Raw genomic sequence first — 15395 nt, forward strand, 5'->3', positions numbered from 1 at the left:
TTAAGGTAGCATGTTTAAGAAACAACCTGTGGTTGAGTTAACAACAGTGATCACAATAAACTTTAGGCTTAAGATCCTCTTGGAAGAACTCTACCAAAAATTAGTATGGTAACACTAACCCTTCAGAAGGGAAATTTTTAGGATGTTAGGTACTTTCTAACTAGCTTCCTCAAGAAAATAATTCAGTAAAATTGAGCATGGAGGCTAGCTTAAAATTAACTGCAAGCGGGGGGGGGAGGGTGAGGGAAGTGTTCGTGCCATTTTGCTTTATGCTATGTAAAGAAGCCGTAGATAGATTTTATTTAAAACAAAAATTTAAAATTAGAAATTAAGATAATCTTTCTTGGTTATGTGTAAGATGATATGAACTGCAGATCTAGTAGGACTATAACATTCCAAATGCCAAAGAAATGAAGTTTGATTGAGAACGGAAGTGACTTTTAGTCAAACTATTTAAACCTTTTTCTTTGTCAAAACTAGTTAGAAGGACAGATCTTTTGAATGTTTCCAAATCCCCAACCCTTCAGCTGAAGGTAAAGAAAGCTTGCCATCATGCTCTGCTCCTCCAAGGAGCCCCTTTTTGTTCTGAAGGGAAGATAAGACTATATTCTTGATGTTGTGAGTTAAGAATGAAGCACAAACGAATCTCAAAAGAATCTTTCATGCCTTCTTTATACAAACAAGAAAAGAGGGCAAACACCCAACATTTCCCCCCACGATTAACCGTTTGGGGATCTTGAAAGCTCTGGTATAACCAATCCTCACTTTGCCAAGATGAATATATATATATTTTTTTTAAGCTTTATCATGGGGGTCAGCAGATTGGGGTCTCTGGAAGCCCTGCTATTACTGAGAAGACATTTCCTACTGCTAATAGCGAGTGGCAGGCAGTAGAAGTCACTTCATACAGCTGCTCCTATGAGGCAAAAGCAACTTTTCCAGGATGTCTTACAGTAAGCAGGATTTGGGAGGTGGTGGCAGGAAATGTTTATGCATTTTCAAAATACTGCCTGTGTGACCATAAAGTCTGAATCAAGTGATTCTGTCTGCAAAGTAACAGTTTCCTTAGTGATAAACTTGACAATCTAAGCAAGTGGAGTCAACCTGAAATAACCACTGTCAGCTAGTGAAATTTCAGCTGTTAGAGACTTTAAAGATGGTGTTGAGACAACTACATTTTTCTTTATCTCCTACACAACAAGATCTAAAGATATGCTGCAACTGGTCAGGCACTGCACAAAGCTTCTGAGCTTTAGAAGTCTTTCCTTCTTAGTTAATTTTTCACATTATACACATAAAACATAGTGAGAGATAAGAATGGAGCTGTGGAGAGGGAATTTAAGGAACCCTTAACAGACAAGAAAAAAATCCTATTATATCATGAAGGATCAGTCAGCTGAATTTTATTCTCCCCAAGAGACAGCTAGAAATGCACAAGTTCCATCAACCAAGAACAGGCCGGAAATATAAGTTCATAACTCGTATGACAGGTTCATCTGCAATCTCAAACTGAAGGATATTGGAATCAGTCCAAGACAAAAAGTATAATTTCCCTATTCCCCAAAATATCAACTTCCTGTCCAAACACCATATCGTGGCTAGTTGCATGAGATGAGACAACCATCTGGTTTAGTGCTCATGACAGCTATAAAATCATTAACTAAATTCAAACAGACATCACCTGTCTGCATCTCGAAGTCACTAAGCATAGTCTAATTCCTGTGCCACCTCAAAGAAGAAGGTTTTACTGCAGAAGGGTGATGTGTAACCCAGTGAGAGTCAGATCTTATCCCACTTACAGGACACTCACGCAAGACAAACTACAGTAACTCCTTGCTTAACGTTGTAGTTATGTTCCTGAAAAATGCGACTTTAAGAGAAACCATGTGAAGTGAATCCACTTTCCCCATAAGAATTAATGTAAATAGGGGGAAGGGGCTATGTTCCAGGGAAATTTTTTTCATCAGACAAAAGACTATATCTATATCTATGTGTGTGTTTTAAACAAACAATTTAATTCTATACACACCAATGATGATTATGAAGCTTGGCTGAGGTGGTGAAGTCAGAGGGTGGAAGAGGGTGGGATATTTCCCAGGGAATGCCTTACTAGCTAAATGATGAGCTAGCACTCGGCTGAGCCCTCAAGGGTTAACACATTGTTGTTAATGTAGCCTCACACTCTACAAGACAGCACAAAAGGAGGGAAGGGAGATATGTGCATTGCCCCTTTAAGTACACTGACCCCACTGTAAGTACATTGCCTTTTTAAGTAGATCAGCAAGTTGAGACAGCCGCTGCTGCCAGAAAGCTTCCTCCTTCCTGAGCCCTGTCGGCCCCGCCTCTATGGAGATGGAGTAAAGGGGGGGGGGGGCAGGAGCAGAGGGACACCCTGACATTAACACCCCTTTCCTCCCCCCTCCCTCGCACAGCAAGCAGGAGGCTCCCGGGAGCAGTTCCAAGGCAGAGGACAGGAGCAGTACATGGCAGTGGGGGGGTGACAGCTGAACTGCCGGCAACTGATAGCCTGCTGGGCAGCTGTCGCACAGGGAACTTAGGGGAGCAGGGAGTTGATGGGGGGCTGCCGGTCCACCCTGGTTCCAAGCCCCCACGAGCTAGCTCCAGTGAGCTGCTCTTTCTGCAAGCAGTGGACAAAGTAGGCAACTGCCAAACAATGTTATAAGGGAGCATTACACGGGTCAATTGCTAGAAGATTCTCTGCACCCTGAAGTCTTTAAACCATGATTTGAGGACTTCAATGGCTCAGACACAGGTTTGATACAGGAGTGGGTGGGTGAGATTCTGTGGCCTGCATTGTGCAGGAGGTCAGACTAGATGATCATAATGGTCCCTTCTGACCTTAAAGTCTATGATTCTATGAACTTTAAATTAGCATGTTCTCTAATTGATCAGCTATGTAACAAAAAACAACAACGTTAACCGGGACGACTTTAAGTGAGGAGTTACTGTATCAGATCTAGTTTTGGAGTGAGAGATTTCCTATATTCAAGGATGGATGCCATATTAAACTTTAGGAAGGGCAGTGGGATGCCAACAATCTAGAATTGCCAACTTGATCCTAATATTTGCCCCACAATACAGCATTCAAAGACCTTATGCACAAGAATACATTAAAACATGCAAAAACTAGGTCTATGCCTACAACAACAGAGGCTCAGAAGTTATTTCCATTGATCTTTCAGAGTAAGTTCACACGAATCTGTTATTCGGTCAGAAGAGGCTTACAAGCAGATCTCTCAAAAATAAGCCAAGAAAAGGGACCATGACTTATTTTCTGTGTTGTAAACAAAATTGCTTCCTGATTCATTATGTGCACTTCGTCTAATAAAAGTGTGTTATTTCTCTGGTCAATTACTGATAGTAAAAGGTCAAACTTTTATCCTAGAATAGTAATGAAAATGCTGAAGAACTTAAGATTCCTATTCATGGACATAATCTACCATTTCTTTCATATTGCAAGAAAAAAACACCACTATTAATTCTTTCCCAGGAAAACTACTTGAGTCAATACTCTTTAGCTTTAAAAATACTGCAAGAGCTATACAGCAACAAATGGAAAAAAACATCTTGTAGCAGATATGCTGTTTGAACTGCAGTTACTAAACTTCATGGTTCCAGATTTTTGGTTTATGCTAAACATATACACCAGGGATCGGCAATGTTTGGCACGCGGCTCGCCAGGGTAAGCGAGCGGGCCGGGCCAGTTTATTTACCTGCTGACGCGGCAGAATCGGCCGATCGCGGCCCCCACTGGCTGCGGTTCGCCGTTCCGGGCCAATGGAAGCGGTGGGAAGCCGCGGCCAGCACATCCCTCGCCCGCGCCGCTTCCTACCGCCCCCATTGGCCTGGGACAGCGAACCATGGAGAGTGGGGAGCTGCGATCGGCCAAACCTGCTGCGTCAGCAGGTAAATAAACTGGCCCAGCCCGCTCGGGTGCTTACCCTGGCGAGCCGCGTGCCAAACGTTGCCGACCCCTGATATACACGATTAGCTTGACCACTGGGTGTTTACTGTTCCCCCTCCCATGCCAGAGAAGAGCTACACACATCCCTGCCACAGGCGGAGGATTTCTTTATTTTCTTTCCCCTCTTAACCCTGCCATATTCAAGGACTTGCATCCCAGCCATCATCTTCCCCAGGAACGCCAGCAAAGGAGGGATGTACAATCCCCTGTGTAGCCAATCAATAACACTACTGCTAAGTTGGCTTCAGGGATTCACTTGAGTGACAAGGCACTCCCTCATCTTAGAGGCAAGGAAGTTGTCTTCACACTCTCAGCGCCTGCTGTCCCAGGGAACAAGAGACAGGATCAAAAGAATATTGAGCCCAGATCTCCCACATAGCAGTGCCAACCACAAATAGACCACTGGGCCAGCCTGGGTGTCCTCCACTTTAAACTTCACTTACCATCGCCTTGCCCACCTTGCTTGGTACTGGCCCATGATTTGGCAACAGGAGCTACTTCTGGAGGAGCAGGAACTACAGGTTTTGGCTGTGTTTGCGGCACTTCTGGTTGTCTGAAATGAAAAGAAACGCACTCATTCTTCACGGATGGAGGAGAGATTTGTTCTCAGGAAAGAATGAGCAATTTTGTCAGAAGTATTAACTTATTCTGCTCACTTGTGCCTGTGATAATTATGGCACTGGAAGAACTAGGAACTGAAGTCCTAATCTGCAACACAATTGTATACCCAGTATGAACACAGATTTACTTATTGTCATGCTATGTCCTAAAATCATGATATGGACGCAATATTCTGGAAATGAACAGTAATTTACTCTACAAGTCTTCTCTTCTGAGCAAATTGTAAGACATAAAACTGAATTATATTTACCCAATATCTGCTACTGTTTAGCCATGCATCAAAATACTTAAGATGACACCACTCAAAGGTAAAAGTAAGTACTTTATTAGTCACTGCCTCCAATCCCTTTATACTCCCCCCCCCCCCCTTTAAGCGATGAGAGAAGTAATACCAGAATAATGAAGATCTATGGTCAGTAAATTATGTGAGATTTGATGTTATGTAAGAAACAGCTGCCAAGATGAGACTTCAATATTATATTTGCAGTATTTTGGTGCACAGGAAGATAGCAATTAAACTAGATAGGATACAAAATTACATCTAAAATAAAGCAGAATTTTGCTTAATTTTTGTTTTTTTTAAAAGATGACTGAAAAGGTGTTGGTTTTAACCTATGAATCCCTAAATGATTTGAGACCTGGTTAACACTTAAAGGAAATACTACTAGAGGAGAGGCAGATAACAGTTGTAATATAGATAAAAACACAGCCATAATAGTTAAATTTGTGAACAGCACTGAAAAAGTTATAGCTCTTCATTTGGAATATATGTAGGCATACTGTCTCCAGTGTAAGAATAATGAAATTAATTTCAACCAGCCTCATGTGGTGAAAGCCTCCCTGCAAACAATTAATGTGGCATTATTTCCTCTATGATAATATCCCGACATTTTAGGCTTATTGTCACACAGCCACCAACTTCCTATTTTTCCTCTGGCCTTCATTAAGGTGTTTGCAGTATGACAGGACTTTCACAAGTTATACTGAATGAAATCAGTAAGTTGTTCTATTGTAGCTTACTTTTCTTCCTCATGCTGTTCTTGTTTAGAAGCCCATCCTGTGCCATCTTTAGGCACAATGATTACATTAGGATCATTGCCTTTGTTCTCTGCTTTGAGACTCGGGAGGTTAGCAGGGGGAGGCATCCTCCGTGAAATGGCAACTTTTCCAAGACTTTGTAATCCATGGCGTGCGGCAACTGTATGCCAAAAAGAAGAAAACATTAATTTTCACTTTTTTCCTTAAAATTCACAATGTTCATGTAAAGCTACAGATTTAGTAGAAGAAAAAATTGTTTCACCACGATATTAAAAAAAAAAAAAAAAGGGCACTCAAGATTAAAAAGCAAGTCCCTTGAAATCTACATCTCACTGTCAAGCAGGAGTTATAAATTCCTTGCTTAGAAGAGTTCTGAAATAGTTTTCGTAGTTTTGAAGCTAATTTATTCTGATGTCCTCAGGATAAACTGAAAATGGATTATCTGAGCCCCAAATTTACAGAAATGTTTCAAAACTAAAAAAAAATCCTTTAAAAATGGCAAAGATCCTTTTGCGGGACTTCAGAAAGAACATGTAGATGGGTTTCCCACCACAGTGTGGAATGAAAGTGACCGTATACTATTCAAAGGCACAAATAAACTGAAAAAAATTCTCTAACATCTTCCAAATTATAGTAATCTCAGAGGTTACTTGGAACAGACTAACTGCAATATTATTAGATAAAATTTTCAAAGTTAACTATGTCCATTTAAACATACTTAAAAGAGAGTCTTCAAAGATAGAATGGTAACTTAAAAATATAACTAACAGTCAACATTCCTTCTAACATTTGCCTGGTTCAATTCAGACCTAAAATTCAAGGCTCTCAGGGAATTTGAGTGTCGTATTAGGGAAACAATATGATGAACTTTACTGTTAATGAAAGAGTAACTACATTGGTTTAATCTGGCATATTGCAGACAGACACTCCACAAGCTCTCTGTAGCTCTGTCAGAGCACCTGAAAAGGAAGGTACCCATTTCTTGTCTCACTAGTTAAAAAAGCGAAACAGAACTTTTTCCACCAATGGGGATTAAGAACCAATTAATCAAAATCCAGCAAAAAACAGGAGATCAAAGATCTCTGCTTTAGGAACTAGATCAACTAAGTCCAATTCAACAAAAAAGTTTGTTTGTGTTGTATGGGGAGATTAGCAATACCCTGAAGCAGAAGGCTCACAATACAGCCACAAAGGTGAATATGCTATTATCATACCATTGTTTTCCTCTTAGCTGTCTCCATTTTATTACACTGCTACAAAGACTGCAAGTAGACAACAGTAAAACGCAACCATATTTTTATAAAGTATTATTTATACCCTAAGACTACAACTCCACTTACTATAGGAATGGAAGGAGTGCTCTGACCCCCGAAATTGAAGAACTATGTTACTAGTAACCATAAGTAATATTGAAACTAAGGCCTTTGCCACCATGCTTTCCATCTAGCAGCTTTCTATAACATACAATTTGACATCTTGTTGCATTTAGATCACATACTCCACATGACCAATCTCAAATATAACTGTACTTACTAGCAGAGTTACAGAACATAAAAATAAGTCAACTCAATTTACTCACCTGTGGTTTTCTGTGTTTCCAATGACTTTCCCTTGTAAGTATTAAATAGACTGAGTGTTGCATACTTTGTTTTTCCATCCTTTGCTTTTGTGCTCTGGCTTGACTTTTCCGACATTTCGATGGAAACTCATCGAGTCTGGTACCTCCTGCTCACCCCTCAAAACCAATCTTAGTATAAAAGAAAGGAAGAGTCAATTTCAAATCAAATCCTATATTAAATTTTTAAATAAAAAGTTCATAAATACTCAAGTTAATTGAGAACATATTCTTAGTGCATTGGAAGTTAGTGATATTTCACCTAGAACACTCTGGGTACTGTCATTTTAGAAGGCATTAAATTCATAAACTCAGCAATTTTTGTAATACTAAAGCAACTATTTTAAAGGATTTCAGATTTAGCAATTTGAACTTTTTAATTACCTAAGTTATAAAGGGGCAACTTCTGGTCAATACAAAATCCTATGGAAAATGTAAGTCAAAAGTGATCAAGTGATGCACTGGTTATTCCTGCTCAGTTGGATTCTCTGCTCTCAGTGTTTTTGCACAATACCAGATAATGGAAGGAGAGCTGCTCCTGGTACTTCTGGCCAAACACAGAGGATGGAAAGGAGTGTGCTTTTTTGGAACATGAAACCTATTCCAACCGGCATGTTTGTTGAACAAACATCTTCCCCACATGCTGCCTCCACAGAGAACAGGGTGTTTTTTTATTTGTTTGTTTTAATTTGGGCATGCACACCTTTGGAAAGAATTATTTTCCACTGGAAGAAGAGTTTCTCAGGAATTCTGAATGGACTGCACTGCTTATAAAAAGGGCAAATGCCCCCAAAACATTTCTACAGAGTTTCACCCCTCATCAGGCATGTTCAGTGACTTCACCTACTCCAGCAGTTAGTAGTGTTGCTACCCCCAACTTTGCTGTGCAATACACTAGAAATATTTGGAGGTTCAGGAAAACAGCTCCAGCTCCTGATACCCAACTTCCTCCCAGTTAGGATCCATCATGGAGACAAGAACAAACCAGTTTCTGAACCAACCAGTCTGTTCCCTATCAAAACCTGGGTCATAACTGAACTTGCTTGCAGGCTTTGTGTTAAGGGAAGGAAAACTCCTTCAGTGGAGCTCCACATAGGGAAACATAACTATTTCATTTTGTCCCAAAGGCTTCAGGAAAAGCATTAGTACGCTAATACCAATGTTTCCCTCCTCCTGTACCTCCTCCCTCGCAGAGGTCAGTAATTCTTGTCAAAGTATGTTTGTTCTATGCTGGATGCACAGCTCACTGGCTACAATCCAGTCAGCAGAGGGAGGGAGAAGCTTGCTGTGGATGCGTTTGTGTATGGACCAAGACTCTATGGTTCTCAAAGCCATGGGTACCTCCAAAAATTTACACATCCTTCAGATCAAAGCAATTTAAGTGGGCAAGGCTAATCAGCAAGCTTTATTTTCACTCTTAATAGTCCTAAACAAGGTTGTTTTCAGGGGGCAGGAACTTAGATGGTATGTGGAACCACAGAAGTAGTTACGGTAGCCGGCTGTGTCTCCTATGCTCAGGAGAAGTTCTTCACATCAGGGTCCTTTCTCACTTAAAATTTTTCTCAACCTCTGCCCCCCTGCAAGTCACTAACACCCACCTTCCTCCCAGAAAGGAAAAGAAAAGGAGATAAGAAGAGAGATGGCAGTATCCCCAGCTCAGTCTTGAAATGCTGAATTGCAGTGATTTACGCCCATAACACAACAAGCAGCTACTATTTCACTGGTCCCCTTCTATGAGCTTCTATGGTGGCCTAACAGCTTAGTCGGTCTTCTTTTTGCCACATGATGGGTTTGAGCTACAAGTGCTGTGGTCTAGGAGTTCATACCAGTTATGCTATTCCTTCTTCAGGTCTATCTGACAGTAAAGATCAGGACTGATAACTAAAAGTGTTATCCCAAATACGACATACCATGAAGATCTTGCAACAGGGCCACTGGTGCTTAGTGAGTTTTAATGTAGAATGCGTCCCTAAGCGGCAGTGATCCTGCTAGATGTGGTTGCACGTGTTCCACACCAGCGAGCGTACAATTAAGTGAAACACTTTTATACAGATAATTTCATCTTAGTGAAACTGGAAATATGGCATGTGCATGACCAAGCTGTGATGTAAGAGATGCTGTTATCCAACCTAACCATTTTTCAACACTCAGGGAAAGTTTAATTTATATTCGCATGCTAATTAACATGCCCTTGCTCAATGTTCAGTAACCTACGTCCTCCCCCTACAACAGAGATGGGCAAACTACAGCCCGTGGGCCCATTCTCCCTGTCCCCTGAGCTCCTGGCTGGGGAGGCTAGCCCGCAGCCTTTCCCCTGCTGTTCCCCCTCCCCCGCAGCCTCAGCTTACTGCGCCACCGGCACAATACTCTGAGCAATGGAGCGGTAAGCTCCTGGGGCAGCGCAGCTACAGAGCCTGGCCTGCACCAGTGCTTTGTGCTGCACGGTGCATGTCATGGTGCAGCTGCGCTGCCAGCCACCGGTGCTCCAGGCAGCGTGGTAAGGGAGCAGGGTTGGATAGAGGGCAGAGGAGTTCAGGGGGTGGTCAGGGGCCGGGACGGTCAGAGGGCAGCGAGGTTGAATAGGGGCAAGGGTTCTGGGGCGGTCAGGGAGAAGGGGTGTTTGGATGGGGCAGGGGTCCCAGGGGGCAGTCAGGAATGAGAGGAGGGGTTGGATGGGCGACTGGGAGCAGTCAGGGGTGGGGATTCTGGGGGACCGTCAGGGGACAGGGAGAAGGGGTGGTTGGATGGGCCAGGGGTCCTAGGAGGGCAGTCAGGAAGGTGAGGGGGTGTTGGATGGGGAAGTGGGGGCAGTTAGAGGCGGGAGCGGTCAGGAGAAGGGGTGGTTGGATGGGGCAGGGGTCNNNNTGTTAGCAAGGACTAACTTTGAAGAAGTTGGTGTGCTGAATGAATCTAAAAACCTCAGCTGAGCATATGTTTATATGTACTTAATACATCCAGTGTATGGCACTATGAAGCATGATTGCATGCATAAATAAGAACAGAGGTTGTGTGGGTTTAGGGCCTGGTCAAAGTTTTTATCTTAGAAGTCCATATTCTTTGGCACTCAGTTGCATGCCTATACTAAGTTAAATATGAAAATGTATTGACCGACCTAATTCAAAAAGTTTCTCACGGACCAGTTTACTGAGGAATCAGTTTAATCATAAAAAGCAACAGAGGGTCCTGTGGCACCTTTGAGACTAACAGAAGTACTGGGAGCATAAGCTTTCGTGGGTAAGAACCTCACTTCTTCACTTGCATCTGAAGAAGTGAGGTTCTTACCCACGAAAGCTTATGCTCCCAGTACTTCTGTTAGTCTCAAAGGTGCCACAGGACCCTCTGTTGCTTTTTATGATTAAACTGATTCCTCAGTAAACTGGTCCGTGAGAAACTTTTTGAATTAGGTCGGTCAATACATTTTCATATTTAACTTAGTATAGGCATGCAACTGAGTGCCAAAGAATATGGACTTCTAAGATAAAAACTTTGACCAGGCCCTAAACCCACACAACCTCTGTTCTTATTTATGCATGCAATCATGCTTCATAGTGCCATACACTGGATGTATTAAGTACATATAAACATATGCTCAGCTGAGGTTTTTAGATTCATTCAGCACACCAACTTCTTCAAAGTTAGTCCTTGCTAACATTTGTACTTTTAATCAATTAAATAACTAGCCTGCTTAATATCTGATCTCCATTAGTTAACTTTTAATATTTACTATCAAATGTGCATCCATTAAGAGAAAACTATGCCTATCTGTTATTAGACATCTGAATCACAATATCAATCAAATCAGTTAATTAAAGGATATGCAATGGCTGCATGACCTCAGGAAAGCAGAAGCATGCAATTTTAATTCTCTAATCACTCACTAAAATTAAATAATTAACCTGTTAGGAAGGAAAGGGGTGTGCTACAGTAAATGAAGTAATAGCAACTGGCAGGGTTCACTGCATCCAAAAAAGTTGTTCAATATGGTCAATGAACCATTTCGGGTCACTATAGTTACCATTTGCACAATTACATAAGGCATTATGCTCCTTAACTTTTGGAGCGAAGATAGTACTTTCAGCCATTTAAACTTAATACGGTCAACAAATACGTTATGACGTAAAAGTTAACTGTCATAATAAGACTCATACAAATAAATTTTCATCAGTTAAGCCTACAGAAGTGACTGTACTTTATACTATACTATTTTTCAGATTACAATAAGAAGTTTTCTGTCACTTATTTAGGTCCAGAGTTAAAGCACAGGGTATTATGATATGTATAGCTCCTGTACTCTAAGATCCTTCTAGTATGTAAAAGCACACCACAACAAGGCCCCATTATATTCCATTATTTTGTGGCCATAGATTATTGCAGAATGGTGGTCCAGAAAATAAGCTCATTTAAATGAAATTTCTCTCTCCCCCAAATGGGAAGGAAACCTTCCAAACATGAATACACTAGAGAACAATTTAATATTTTAAATTTTACATTTTGCAAGATTAAGACTAACTGCAGACTAATCAAGGAAGAACTTGCAGCACATGCAAAGGGTTGTCTTCTCTTTATAGAAAACCACAAAAGGTGAATCCCATATAAAGAAGCTACTTCAACTATTAGGAGGATGTGAATGCCTCTAGCAAGTCCCTTTTCTTGAAAGTGGCCTATGTAGAGGAGTTTATCTGAATGTAATCTCTCTTAAGGATAGTCTATCCCCTACATTTTGTAGTTTAGTTACTTCCTCTATATTTTCTCTCACATTCCTCCCACAGAATGGCGGTTTTATTTTATTTTTTATATACACACACACACACATATACATATATACACACTTCTCATCACCTCATATTAAAGTGTCCAGTAAGATTTCTACATTCTAGTAGTCAGGAGATAGAGCATACACATGCTAAAGACAGAAATGAAAGGGGGAGATGAGAAATGTTTGCAGTAATGCGAAGGTAAGATGTCAACTCCCCCACCAACAGCTTATGATAAAGAGAAGGATGCTGGAGTGAGACTCCTATCATGGTGCTGTCCCTGAGGTATGCTCAGGGGCTCCATATCTTATGATCCTTCAACTAGTAGCTTTCTGATCAATCTGAAGCACAATCTGCTGCAAATCCCTGACTACTAAAAAAAGCCTCAGTTTCCTACCACTGGAGTCCTCCTGGCTGGTGCAAGCCTCAACTGGGGCATCTGTTACTCTACCCCTACATATTTTATATATTGTTAATTTTTTTTAACCTCCAAAAATAGAAGTTATACTTCAAAGAACTGCATAACACATCAGGCACCTTCTCTGCAACATCAGTCAGGACTATCTAATTCGACAACATTTTGGCAAAGGGGTTTTATCTGATGTACAAATATACAATACTCTACAATAGTTAACTAATCATATGCTGTACTTACATCATGATTTCTTCTCAGGATCTCTCAAAGTTTTACAAATATTAGCTAGATTATAACCAGAATAATTGATAGAAGATAGGCAAATATCCTCATATTATAGAGTGGAAAAGAAGTGCCAAAGGTCACATAGTAAACCAATGCCAGGGCTTGGCAAAGAAGGATGGTCTGTAGTGAACAGACTCAGAACTGGACTCAATTCCCAGCTCTGCCATAGACTTCCTGTGCAATCGTAGGCAACTCACAATTCCTCATCTTAAAGAGGGCCTCATGATATTTACCACATTATGAAAATAAATTCATTAATGTCTGTGAGGCACACATATACCACAGTAATGGAAGCCATATAAGTATCTAGGTAAATTGCATGGAAGTCAGTATTCCTGGGTTCCTTTCTATATTCTTTTCTAACCACTTCCTCTAGAAAGTGTAATCTTTCCCCTCTTAGAATAGGGTATTAATATCAGTTTGACAGTCATGTCAAGCTACAGTGCCAACATTGCCAAAACACACCCTCATTAATGGATAGCCTGAAAAATAAGTCTCAGATAAATCTTCAAATTACTGAGGAAGAGCGAAGACTTAACTGGTGTCTTTTTGCTACCCGGGTGATTAAATTTAATGGTCTGTGTTCCTCCAAACCCATTACTACTGGCTTTAGGAGAATGGTCCTGCTGCTTTATTGAATTGTCTCGTGCAGAACAGGCCAGATGAAGAATAAGGTGTTAAAAGCTGCAACAAGAATGGAAAATTTTCACTGTAACTGTAAATCTGGCATATTTCCAGATTCTACATCTTTAACCAAGCAGAGAAGTTGCTTCACAACTGCAAAACATCACTATGATCTATGGTTAGAATGAACCTCACTATATCCTGAAAAGTACGTGAAATTTGGTAAAAAATTGAATTTGTGGGTCAACAAATCAAGACTTATAAGTGGATTCTGGGGACTTGGAACCAGAAGCGACTTCCCTATTTTATTTATTTATTTATTTATGACAGTCCAACTTTTACTTTAAGCATTCCTGATTTATGGCCCATTTATAACACACTATCTTTAATAAATACTCTCAGATTCCCAATATGTTATTAGGATTTTAATGTTTTATCAAAAGCAACAGAGTCCTGTGGCACCTTATAGACTAACAGACGTATTGGAGCATAAGCTTTCGTGGGTGAATACCCACTTCATCATATTTCACCCACGAAAGCTTATGCTCCAATACGTCTGTTAGTCTATAAGGTGCCACAAGACTCTGTCGTTTTTTACAGATCCAGACTAACACGGTTACCCTTCTGATACTTGACACAATCATTTATCAGTAAGTGCTAAACAGCTTTTAGATATTAACCCCATATCGCAAACTTAAATATTTTAATGTGTTAGACTAAAAGTTTCAACAGTAAGCAAAAACTGAAGGCAGTGTGGGGTTTTCCCTGTTCTGGCCACAGACCTCGCAGCTGCTACACTCCACATCTGCATAAAGTTGGAGAAAAACCACTGAGAAAACACTAAAAGTAATAAAATAAAAAACAACACTACATTAATGCTAACATTAAGGTTGCACATGGTTATTCAAGTCACAAAAAGTAAAACGGTTAAATGTACAACCTTAACCCCGTAGACTTGTGCACATCTACTATACAATAGTCCAACTGTGTGAGATCTTATTTCCAGCCACCAGGCTACAGTAACTTAAGCTGTCAACTTTCACTTTGGGGACTGAAATTTTCCAAGCTTGATCTCTGCCCAAAGATGAATTTTGATCAAAAATGGTTCAGCCATTCGGAATACGAGGTGAGCACGTGTGGGAGGGAGAACACAAAATTTTCCCTATTAGTAAGAGAAACCTTTTTCTAACAGGCACCAAAATGACTTGGAGTAGAAAGCTGATGTTTGGCATGAAAATAGCCCTCATTAAGTAATACCTTTCAGCAGTTAAAGGTGGCTTTTATTGACCGTATGAGCCTCTTCAGCCAGAAATTTTTCAGCACTTGTTTAGCAGTGTTAGGGATAAGGTAGGCTGCACCTGTACATCCAATCAGGCTAACTTACCTGAAAACCATAAAAACAGACCCAGTGAATGACTAACCACTTCCAGAAACCCTTGGCTCACTTATTCCACATTTTATTAGGCAGAAGCTCCAAGGACTTGGAGGCTAGCAGCTCTATCCTTTGGACATTGTAAGATGCATGAGGATAGAGTGTTCTAGTGTTATCTAGACAAAAATCCCAAAATGTTGAACTTTTCCTATCATTTAATTAAACATGAAAAATACAGAGGAAAAAACTGTTAAGATTGTCAGAGCAAAAAAGAGCCAATTTTAGGTCGTTGATATACTTTTAAATACAGGTGTATGTTTAAACTGATTTAATTAAACTAATGCAAGTTTGTGCATAGCCATTTTTATTTTGTTTTACAAAAGTTTTAGTGCCGTTTAGCTTAATCAGTTTTTTTTAAAGATTAAACAAAATAAGTGTGTACATGCAAACTTGCACCAGCTTAATTTAAAAAACATCTTAATTAGTGCCTTACACAAGATTTTTAAAGACAGATTGTGCAGTGTTTTGCTACATCTTTAAGATGCAGATAGATGGTCTGTTAAGTTTTCTTCCCTAAAATGTCAAGAATCTCAGGTCTGGCCTGAGAGCAAGTCCTCCAAAAAACTATGGACATCTCAGATCATGCTCATTAAGAGCTCTTGAGCTTAAAGTGTGGTAGTTATGGT

The 15395-nt window shown here is 40.4% G+C and overlaps 1 protein-coding gene across 18 annotated transcripts in view; it reads right to left on the reverse strand.

The window, feature by feature from the left end:
* The window catches only part of PRRC2C (proline rich coiled-coil 2C), a 111476-nt gene that overhangs the window by 77712 nt on the left and 18369 nt on the right, over nucleotides 1-15395 (reverse strand). For all 18 annotated transcript variants that reach the window (XM_034779739.1, XM_034779757.1, XM_034779756.1 and 15 more), the window contains 3 exons: nucleotides 7224-7391; nucleotides 5627-5804; nucleotides 4429-4538 (listed from right to left, as the gene is read on the reverse strand). In XM_034779739.1, the coding sequence (XP_034635630.1) occupies nucleotides 4429-4538; nucleotides 5627-5804; nucleotides 7224-7338 (403 nt within the window). In that variant the 5' untranslated portion in view covers nucleotides 7339-7391. The remainder of the gene's footprint in view (nucleotides 1-4428; nucleotides 4539-5626; nucleotides 5805-7223; nucleotides 7392-15395) is intronic.

Source organism: Trachemys scripta, chromosome 8, assembly GCF_013100865.1.
Source record: "Trachemys scripta elegans isolate TJP31775 chromosome 8, CAS_Tse_1.0, whole genome shotgun sequence".
Lineage (NCBI taxonomy): Eukaryota > Metazoa > Chordata > Testudines > Emydidae > Trachemys > Trachemys scripta.